General features: G+C 37.8%; 1 protein-coding gene across 1 annotated transcript in view; it reads left to right on the top strand.

The window, feature by feature from the left end:
* Nucleotides 1-1,943: 1,943 nt before the first annotated feature.
* Nucleotides 1,944-12,142, top strand: part of LOC106094075 (homeotic protein caudal) — a 79,547-nt gene continuing 69,348 nt past the window's right edge. Inside the window, exon 1 of the mRNA XM_059365265.1 lies at nt 1,944-3,640. Within this exon, the coding sequence (XP_059221248.1) occupies nt 2,917-3,640 (724 nt within the window). The 5' untranslated portion in view covers nt 1,944-2,916. The remainder of the gene's footprint in view (nt 3,641-12,142) is intronic.

Here is a 12,142-nt window from a genome sequence, read left to right as displayed (position 1 = left end):
TCGGCAGATCTGTATATATGACAGCTATATATTATATATAGAATATACCCCCTATCCTACGGTGGTGGGTATAAAAACTATCAAGTGTTGCGATTATCGATAGTGTGCCAGCTCTATTGAGAAGACCCAGATGCCGGACAATCTTCACACACCCAAATTACAGGTGGAAAGGCCTTAGATCGAGAATGCTATTATTTAGGGGCACTTATCCGATGCCACATCAGGCATCCAATGGATATATTCGGATGCACAACCACCGCAGACATCCAATGTACCGTCCCGGAATAAGCTCTCAACTGCTTCCCATAGAGTTGCGAAAGGATAAGAACGCATTCATTCTATCTCCAGTTTGGTTTCTGGTCAAGAATTGCGCCAAAGTACTTGGCCATCGAAGAGAGCGGCATTTCTACCCTTTTTAAGACAGATCCCCTGAATACACTCTGCCATCTTCCTTCTGGTGAAAAGTATTTACCATCTCTGTCTTTCTGGCCACGGTATTCGTTGTTTGCCTCTTGGTTTGGTTGTAGAACATGCAGACTTAAGTAAGTCGTTCGTTATCCGCTTGACCAACATATCAATGTCCTCCACAGTTTCCACTTTCATCTAAGGTTTACAAGGGACAGTGTGGCAGAATTTTTACATTTCATTCTTTCTTCTTTATAGCGGAGGGACCACTTCCGCAGTATATTCACAAAGGCTGAAGCCACTGTAACGATGCTGTTTTCATCCATCTTCCCAGTCAAATATTGTTCTACTGATATCCTCCGATACAAAGGGAACATCTTATAACCCCTGCCTGTTCCTGGTAGTAAGGTCGATCTATTTCCTTTATTGCAAATCATCAGATTGTAACCTCTGATATATAAGATAAGTAGCTAAACCTCTTTCATAAACATCTGAACTTCCCTATATCTGGGATGTGCATTTTATAGTGGAGGTTACTAAAAGTAGCCCCGTTGGATTTATAAAAAATAATTTTCATTAATTCTATCACAAACACATCCATCAAGCATTGACTTTCCAATTGTTTTTGCTTTCCTTCGATAATCTGCCAAACCCTATTTGCAGCAAAAACGAATTTCCAAAATCCCATTATGGCGTGTTTGCTCCAGGAAGGCACAAAAAAATGCGCGCATGCACACATTTATGGCCTTTAATTACATAATGCTGCGAAATAATTAACAGTCCCGGCAGACCGAAGGTAGGTACGGAATCTACCTTTCAAAAAGGCAACTAAACTAACCTTCTGTATAATAGATATAACAATAACAACAACAACAACTGTAACAATTTAAGACAATAAAACTTAATAAATGAAACTAAAAAAAAAACACTGCTGAACGAAATTTTAACATGAATACCCCGGTGCTGACTGACGGCAAGGAGTGAAATATCTATGCTGGAATTTACCTGAGGGAAAACACGCCTCTACTGGGTCAGACAAATGTTAACAAACGCCATGGTTAGCAGCATTACGTTACCTTTATTTTGTGACTTTTTTCAAAACCATTGGGATATTAATTGGGGATATTTATGAATTCCCCCTTTCCAATCCAACCACTGAATGATTGAGCATGGGAGGAGCTAAGCCTTTGACAAACATGCAATGGCTGCTGCTCTATGCTGATCGAATGCAGAAGAAAGAGATGGAAAAACGCCAGCGACCAAATGCCATATTGAATTGAAGTCAGAGAGGCGGGTCTGTGTGATATGAGGGTTAAATTATAAGCCCACAAATCATAGTGCGAGCGCGATAGCCATGTCGTTTGGGGTTTTTCTGCGTAAAAGAACGAGTGCGAGAGAGAGAGAGCAACCGATAATTGTGTACTACCTGTTTTGTTTATGGTTTGGCCATTGGCGGTGGTTATTCTGGGCCGCTTCTTCAAGCAAGCGCTTTCAACTGTCGTCTGCTGTTTGGCTCGTCGCTTGTTTTGTTAGTTTACGAGGTTTTATCACCACTTGCGTTTAGTCTTAACGTCAAAGGCAAGTTCGGTAGACGGTTATCGGGTTACCATATCACTCAACGAGCCCAAAAAAAAAAAAACAACAACACGAATCCCAGCACTCAGACAGTTGGTTTTGCTGTGTATTGTGGTAATACAATTCAGTATTTTATGATACGCAAACAAGTGAAGCACACGTCGGTGGAAAGATTTTATTTCTTTAAAACATCTCATCAACACTTGTTTACAACGGTCAAATTAAAAATATAAAGAAATTAACAATAAATGCCAAATCCCCGCAATCGACGTTGGGCCCCACAACAAGTCTAATTATCGAATTGCCGCAATCACTAAACAATCGCAGAACCAACAAAAGAGCGCGTTATCGATTAATGGATTATCGTAAATAATTTGCCTATGCAAATCTCCAAACCTCCCACGCACAAACAAACACACATTTGCAGGAGCAACAGAAAGCACAGAGTGTGAAAATAAAGAGCAAAGAGTGTGATTAGTGACAGTGACCCCAAAAAATAAGAGCAATTAATAGTTGTTGAATTGTCAATTGATAAATGGCAAATTAACAAAAACAAAAAAAAAGAAAACAAAAGAGAAATTGACAAATAACGGCTTGTTGGCTAAGCTCACTTAGAAAAGAAATAAAAAAGTGAAAAAGAAACCAAGACAACAACGCGTGCAAGACAAATAAAATAAAAAAAAAAAAAACATTTGAGTTAAGATAATGAAATCAAAAAATAAATAAATACAAAAATTTTAGAAAATGTTTAACATAAAAAAAATTTACAAAATTGCAATAAGTTAAGAAAACACCTAGTGTTATAAGAAAATAATATATAAAAGCGAAATAGGATTTTACAACCTCTGAATTTCTCCACACCAAAACCCAGTGACAATCTTTCCTAACCTCAATATTTCTGGTTTGATTACGCCGCGTGAAACTCCAACAAGAACCATGGTTTCCTACTACAATCCCTTGTCATATTCACAAAAACACAGTGCTGCCGCCGCTAATCTGGCCTACTCGGCGGGTCAGCCTTGGCAATGGACCGCTAATTACCACACTCCGCCTAATCATCAATACTTGGGTGACATGGACTCGCCACATGCGGCGGCACATCATCAAATGTACTACAATCCTCATGCCATGTTTCATTCGGCCTCCAATGCTGCCAGCGCTGGCTCAGATTGGCATTCACCTTCGTCGGCGGAAAATTTTGCCCAGAACCCTCAATTATTACAACAACACCAGCTGCTGAATGGCACTGGGGCAGCCGGCTCAACACCCTCCTCGTCGGCGGGAAGTGCGAGTAGCACTACATCGGCTGGTCCAGCTTCGGGTAGTACCACTCAGTTAAATGAAACTGTCAGCAGCATTGGTGATCCCCAGCAGCAACAACAACAACAGCAGCAGCAACAACAGCATCACATTGCCGAAGGCTTGCCCTCACCCCCCATAACAGTGAGTGGTAGTGAAATTTCAAGTCCAGGAGCTCCAGCCTCCTCATCATCGCCTCATCACATTGCCCATCATTTGAATAATAACAATAGTCCATCGACGGCTAATAATAATAACAACAACAGCAGCATTAGTAATCATAATCGTTCATCGCCTGTAAAGTCGCATCAGTATTACGAGTGGATGAAGAAGCCGACATATCCAGCACAACCAGCGCCTGGTAAGTGTTTTCTAACTGTTGTTTTAATTTAAATACCTATATGTTTTTTGTTTTCTTATATACATACATATTTATTTAAAATTTGATGGAAAAAAATAGTTTAATGGTCGGGGGTATGGGGGGTATATTGGTAATTTTATACCCACCACCGTAGGATAAGGGTATATTCATTTTGCCACTCCGTTTGCGAAATAATCATTTCGGACCATATATATAGTATATATGCAGACCTGTTCCTGTTTTCGAAAACGCAAAATAAAGGATTTTATTTGCCTTAATTCTTGCAAACCTTTGCCATAGTAAAACGTCTATCAAGAAGAACCACAAGTGATTTCAAGCCTTAAAAGTATAAGGTTTGGAAAATATACGCAAAGCAATTTTTTGGCATTTTGCGAATTTGAAAACCGGAACAGGCCTAACATTCTTGGTCCTAGTAAAAATCTAAGACAATCTTGGCAGTCCGTCTGTTTGTTGAAATCACGTTACAATCTTTAACCAGTAAGGAAAGGCAAAAGTCGGGCGGAGCCCGACACCCCCTAGTCTACGTACTACATTTAATATATAGAACTTATCTCCAAATCTAGTCAGACTTAAATGTTGCATACCTATCGAAATATCGAATAGAACTTTGTAAGATTCTCTTACGATAGAACAAAAATTGTGGATTTCTACAGCAAACATTTGAGAGCAATATCCTAATCAGGGACGTAAAATATAATATATCGCGCCCAATATTGTAGAGATCTAACCAAAATTGTGGTTTCTACTGCTTTAAAAGTCCATATCGGATAAAAGATATATATGGGAGCTATATATAAATCTAGACCGATTTTTATGAAATTTTGCACACGTATTAGGACGTCAAATAAAATATCTCGCGCAAAATCTACATAAGATTGAACTAAAATTGGGGCTTCTATAACCTTAATAGGCCATATTGAATAAAAGATATATATGGGAGCTATATCTAAATCTGGACCGATTTTTAAGAAATTTTGCACACGTATTGAAACGCCAAATAAAACGCCAAAAAATTTTGTTAAGATCAGACCAAAATTGTGGCGGTTACAGCCTTAAAATTACATATCGGATGAAAGATATATATGGGAGCTATATCTAAATCTGCACCGATTTTTATGAAATTTTACACACACATGTATACGTCAAATAAAACACCTTGTGCTAAATTTTGTAAAGATCGGACCAAAATTGTGGCAGCTACAGTCCTAAAATTACATATCGGATGAAAAATATATATGGGTGCTATATCTAAATCTGAACCGATGTTTATGAAATTCTCCACACATATGTATACTTCAAATAAAACACCTCGTGCCAAATTTTGTAAAGATCGGACCAAAATTATGGCTTGTACAGCCCTAAAAGTTCATATCGGATGAAAGATATATATGGGAGCTATATCTTAATCTGAACCCGTTTTTTCAAAATCAATAGCGTTCGTCTTTGAGCCAAAGTGGTGGTGTAGGGTATAAAAACGAAGATATTGAGCTTAAACTTTGCACAAATTCTTTTTTGTCCAGATTAACTTTTTGGATGGGCTAAATCGGACTATATCTTTATATAGCCCCATTTAGACCGATACACCCGATTTAGAGTCTTAGCCTCATAAAAACTGTATATATTATATGATTTGCCTGAAATTTGCCACAATGATTTGTGTCATGATCCGACATCTGTGCCAAATATGGTCCAGATCGGTCTGTATCTTAATATAGCCCCATATAGAGCGATCTGCCGATGTAAGATCCAACGCCCATAAAAGAGAGATTAATTTCACGGTTTCGCTTAAATTTGGCACAATGATTTGTATTAAGATCCCCGACATCCATGCTGATTGTGGTCTAAATCGGTCTATATTTTAGTATAGTCCCCATATAGTCTTAGGCTCATAAAAACTGCATTTATAACCCATTTTGGCTTATATTTGCCGCATGTATTGCTCGGTTTCGCTAAAGTATAACACAGTGAGTTGTGTTAAGCCCTTCGACGTCCGTGTTGAGTTTGGCTTAGATTGGATAATTTTTTTGGTATAACCCCCATATAGACCGATCTTCCGAATGAAGGTCTTTCACCCATAAATAGCGTACATATTCCTCGATTTTATTGAAATTAAGTAGAGTGAGCTATGCTAAAGGCCTATACATCCTCCCTGAATATGGTGCAGATAGGATCATATGTGGATATAGAGTTTTATGTGGGTCTTGGACCCACATAAAACTCCTTTATTACCAGATTTTGCTGTAATTTTGAATAGTGAATTGTGGGGAGTTTGGTTTCGATTGGACTCAATTTTGATATAGTTGCTTTAGGTTCAGAGTCGTGGATTTTGCACCTGATTTTAGGAAAAGTTGTTTTTATATACCCAAGGTGGTGGGTATCCGACGTTCGGCACGGCCGAACTTAATGCATTTTTACTTGTTATTATTTACCATATGTATTCTTTCTATAATTTATATCGATAATTTTGTTAAATTGTAGTGTGTTCGGGAACGGTCCAAAGTTTTATTATTTTGGTGAAAATACGACTTTTTTTTAAATTTCGAATCTTAAGTCAATGTTTTTACAGGTAAGCAGCAATGACTTAACATGATTTTGGTTTGGTCTCTAGTAAAACTATTCTTTGAGCTGTCCGCAATTGTTACCTGATATATTTTGATTATAGTGTTTTATTTCCAACATCCACGGTCAGAATTCGCAAAATCGATCTACACCTGACATAGCTCCCATAAAAACCGAACTCCCGATTAGTTGACAGCCCCTAAAAGTACATTCATGCACTCCAATTTAGTAAATTTGTGTATATTTTTAGCAGAATGGTAATTCGGGCCGTACGAACTGAGAACGTTTGTAATTGTTTTTTTTTTTATACTTCTTACAACCAGGGGCCGAATTACCGCATACGTGGGTTCGAATCCTGGCAGGACCTTCAGAAAATTTTTCTGCGGTGGTTATCCCCTCCTAATGCTGGCAACATTTGTGAGGTACTATGTCATGTTAACCTTCTCTCCAAAGAGGTGTTGCACTGCGGCACGCTATTCGGACTCGGTTATAAAAAGGAGGCCCCTTATCATTGAGCTCAAACTTGAATCGGACTGCACTCATTGATATGTGAGAAGTTTGCCCCTGTTCCTTAATGGATTGTTCATGGGCAAAATTTACAATTTACATTTACATGGCACTATGGACATACACCTAAGCCAGTAAAAGGCTTGTTGTGCGCTCTAAATACAAATAAAAGTAACCTCGAAAAAGAAAATCTAATTTGGGAATTCCTTGCTGCTTACAAAATCCTTAATTTTGTAACTGTTAAAACTCTTATTCTTGAAAAATTCAAAAAGTTATTTCTACCCGTTCTTAAACGGCAGATATTTTCAGACCGATTCGGGCCTTACTTGGCATAGTTATTGAAAGTAGAGCTGGCAAACTGCGCAACATTCAATATTTCCGATATTTCTCATAATAAATATCGATACTATCGTTTATTTCTCATCGGCTTAAAATCGGGAGATCGATTTATATAGAAGCAATATAAATGCATAGACCGAATAAAACCAAATTTAATGCGTCAGTTGAAAGTCATGAGAGAAATCATTGTACAACATTTTAGTCCAATCGAATAAAAATTGCGCCATCTATAGGCGCAATGTATCTTAACAGATACATTCGGTGTCGGTTCGCTTATTTTTGTTGAATTTTGCAAAAAAATAACTTTGCCGATAGTATCGATAGGAAAAATTGAATCGATATTCAGACAAAAAATAAAATATCGATAGTGTCATCATATTTTGCCAGCTCTAATTGAAAGTCATAACAAAAGAGTACACGCCCCATTTCAGCAAAATCGGACAAAAAATTGCGGCTTGTAAGGGCTCAAAAAGTTAAATCGGGAGATTGGTTTATATGGTAGCTATATTAGGTTAGAGACCGATTAAACGATATGGACCATTTGCAATCCCCAACGAACTACACCAATATTAAGTATTTCAAGCGGCTAACTTTACGAGTTCAACCGCTATCGTGATTTCCACAAACGGGCATGGTTAAATCGACTCAGAATGTCGAGGCGATCAAGAATATATATACTTCATGGGGTCTTAGACGAATATTTCGAGGTGTTACAAACGGAATGACTAGGTTAGTATACCCCCATCCTATGGTGGGGGTATAAATAAGGCAATCGGTATATATGTTGTCGATGTATGCCTTTTATTTATATTAGATTTATATGTGACTAGCTAGCCCAAATTTAAAATTTATTATATTCGTATTTAACTCCAAATGCTTCTCATATATATTCTTGATCATCTTGACATTCTAAGTCGATTTAGCCCTGTCCGTCCGTTTGTCGAAAGCACGCTAACTTTCCAAGGAATGAAGCTAGGCGCCTGAAATTTTGCGCGAATATTTCCTATTAGCGTAGGTCGGTTGCGATTGTAAATTAACTATATCGGTCCATGTTTTGATACAGCTGCCATACAAACCGATCCTGGATCTTGATTTCTTGAGCCTCTAGAGGGCGCAATTATTATTCGATTTAACTGAAGTGTTTTGTTCCAACTTCCAACAACTCTGCTAAGTATGGTAAACATCGGTTTATAACCTGATATTGCAAATTTTGTCCATGAACATTCCACTAAGGAACAGGGGCAAACTTCGCACATATCAATGAGTGCGGTCGGATTCAAGTTTAATCTCAATGATAAGGGACCTCCTTTTTATAGCCCACTCCGAACGGCGTGCCGCAGTGCGACAACTCTTTGGAGAGAAGTTTTACTTGGCATAGTACATCACAAATGTTGCCAGCATTAGGAGGGGAAAACCACCTCCGAAAATTTTTTTTGGTGGTTTCGTCAGGATTCGAACCCAGGCGTTCAGCGTCATAGGCGGACATGTTAACCTCTGCGCTACGGTGGTCTGATATAGCCGCCATATGAACCGATCTTGAATGTTGGCTTCATATAGCGCAATTATTATCCGCTTTCGCATGTTGAATTCTTAAGCCGCTAGAGGGCACAACAACTGTGCCGAATATGGTCTAAATCGGTTCATAATCTGGTACAGCTCCCATATAAACCGATATCCCGATTATATTTCTTGATTATATTTCCGATTCAAGTTTAAGCTCTAAAAGGCGCAATTCTTATTCGGTTTGGCTGAAATTTTGCACAATGACTCTTCTATGACCTTAAATATACTTGTTAAATATAGTCCGATTTGGTCCATAAACTGATATAGCTCTCATATAAACAGATCTCCCGATTCTATTCATTCAGATCGTTTACAGCCTTGTTTAAGGGGAATTATTGTAGTAACCAATAGTTCAAAGTAATCTTCGTGGATGTTTATGACACCGATATTTTTCTAGCCTATGAAATCCTTTCCTTTCAATCATCTTCTTGTCCAAAACATTACTGCATATGGCTGAAAAACCACATACAGATAATGAATTATGGCATCCTAAATTTGAATTGTGTTTGATTTTGGTAAGTTCTCCGTCTACGGCCTGCCACAATATTGACCACTTGGATTAAACATAATACCCAACAATAAAAGTTAATTGCAATCCTACAGATTTTATGGACTTAATGGCGTAGCTGCTAGCAGTCGCAGTCGCACATACAAACATTAACTACCTACCTTTAGCATGGGCAGCCAGTTTGTCTTCACATTCAAATCGAGGGGTCATAAATTTGAAAAGGAAATAAACACAAAATACACATTTAAAAGATAAAATCCCCACAGCTAAAAAGACAAACGACAATATTTGTGGAATTTTATATATTGTATAAAAAAACATGCACACTCACACACATCTGAAGGGGATGAAGATCTAAAATAAAAAAAATCAATCAACAATTTGTTTGATTTCTTATTTTTTTCTTTATGAGTTTGTTCAAAATTGAAAATTTCGTAGCTTTACCCCTTTTTCGTTTTCCTCTCATTTGAAATCATAGACCCCACTTTAGTCACTGTCATAGCATGTGAGTTGGTGCATTGCTTGCTTGCGTATCCCCAGCCCATGATTTATTATTCAAAAAAAAATTAGTCGACTTTAATTTTTATAACCCGAAATTTTGTTTGAATATTGGTGGGTTGTCTTCGTTGTGATTGTTCATTGAGTATTGACTTTGACTTTGATTATGTTTATGGTTTTGGATTTCATTGAACAAAATTCAAGAATCAAAAGAAAATCTTCCACCTTCTTTTTTTTTGTTTTGACTGAAGTCATTTCTGAACATAAATCATTCAAGTTATCACCACTGATATGAAACACACACACATAGGTAAACACGTACATTTCTAAGTTTTTTTTTTCATAAACTCAAAGTGCGTTTAGCACGAGAGCATCGTATATTCCAAAATTGATATTTGGGCTTGTGACGTTTTGACATTCTGTGAAATGTTGTAAAACATAAGTTATCCATAATCCTATGACAATCCCAATGAATGTGCATAAAGAATTAGCTTGAAAATAGTTGGATCATAACTGCTATGGGTATCGAGAAGTTTAACAAGACCATTTATTTCAAATGCAGCTAAATCTACAAAAAATATACTTTTTATGGGGAGGACGTAACGCGAGATACTAGTCAGATGGTCCAAAATGTTAAATCGGTCAATATAGCAAAAAAAATTGCAAATATTGCCCATGAACATTCCACTAAGGAACAGGGGCACATATCAATGAGTGCAGTCCGATTCAAGTTTAAGCTCAATGATAAGGGGTCTCCTTTTTATAGCCGAGTGCGAACGGCGTGCCGCAGTGCGACAACTCTTTGAAGAGAAAGTTGCCAGCAATAGAAGAGGAAACCACCGCTGAAAATTTTTTTCTGATGGTCTCGCCAGGATTCGAACCAAGGCGTACAGCATCATAGACTGACATGCTAACCTCTGCGCTACGGATCTAGACACTACTCAGTACGGATGTCATGGTGTCTAATACAAATCACTATTCCAAATATCTACAAATTCAGGTAATAAGTGCAATTTTTATGGACTTAAGGCCTTAAATCTGTGGAGCAGTTTATTTGACAGCTATATTTGAATATGGTCCCATACAAGTTACAGTTTCAAATTTCAGTGAAAATTGGAAATAAATGAGCTTATTATAAGCCCATGACTTTAAATCGGGATATTTGTCTATATGTCAGCTATGTTCAAAATGAACCGATACGGACCCTATTTGGATCGTACTTCGAGGGATTTAATATAAGTCACGGTTCCAAGTTTTAGCGGAATCGGGTTATAAATGCGCCTTTATGGGCTTATGACCTTAAATCGAGCATTGGTTTATATGTCAGCTACAAAAAATACGGTCCGATCTGGTCTATTTCATCTGAATAGGGTCCGGTCTAGACCATAATTTGTACGGCTGTCATGGGGCCTTTTGCAACTCACTACTCCAAATTTTAACGCAATTGGGTACTAGGTTAAGTTAGGTTTTGGAGGCAGTGTGTGATCGGAAACTTTTTACATTCGCAGGTCCAAAGATTTGTATGTACGTCGTAGTCCAAAACCCGGGTGGGTAAACTATATAATTTGGAGGAAACTGTCATATAAATCCCAAAATTTCATACTTGTGGAAAGAAGAATGGAAGAAGACAACAAAATCCAACATCCCCTCCAACTTTTTCCGCCCTCTAGCAGATTTTTTTTATGAAGAAAACTTGCACCAATTCAAGCAACTTCTTCACTAAGACAGTTTCCGCGTGAGTTGGGAAAAGGCAAGTGCCTAGCCATATGGCAACATAATTTTCATCCTTAAGAAGGTTTGAATATTATTTGCTTGAAGAGAAAACAAATTTAGCCACTTACTTTAAAGCGAATTTCGATTTGATAATGAGTTATTGATGTTTCAAAATCGAAGATCCTACACCCGGGTGGGTTTGGAGCTTGCGAAGATTAAAGTGCTATTACCCGATATGCATTTGTTTTATGACCTTTAATTTTCTGTACCAACATGTGTTTTCTGATGTACCTAATTATTTTTATTCACATGTGTATACATGTATATTCGATGAAGTTAGAGCTTGCTTTAATCGAAACAAGTAAAAGCGCGCTAAGTTCGGCCGGGCCGAATCTTGAGTACCCACCACCATGGATTCCGCTAAAAATGTACCACTGAGTATAATTTGAGTTATTTTTTGGTTTCAAGAGGTCATATCAGGATATCGGTACATAGGGGGGCCTATATCACCATATTAACCGATTCGGATAAAACTTGACACTGGTGTTGTAAGTCATAAGATCGAGTTTTGGGCCATATTTCAACCAAATCAGGAGAAAATTTAGGCTTCTCCAAGGGGTGAAAAGCTGAAGAAGTCAAATCCGGAGATCGGTTTATATCTGGATGTTGGAAGTCATAACTCAAGCCCTTGTTCCAAATTTCAACGAAATCGCATGAAAATTAGGGCTTCTACGGGCTGAAGAAGTCAAATCCGAGGATAGGTTTACATGGGGGCTATATCTGTTTAAATACCG

This window comes from Stomoxys calcitrans, chromosome 3, assembly GCF_963082655.1.
Source record: "Stomoxys calcitrans chromosome 3, idStoCalc2.1, whole genome shotgun sequence".
Classification (NCBI taxonomy): domain Eukaryota; kingdom Metazoa; phylum Arthropoda; class Insecta; order Diptera; family Muscidae; genus Stomoxys; species Stomoxys calcitrans.
This window is presented reverse-complemented; position numbering and strand designations above follow the sequence as displayed.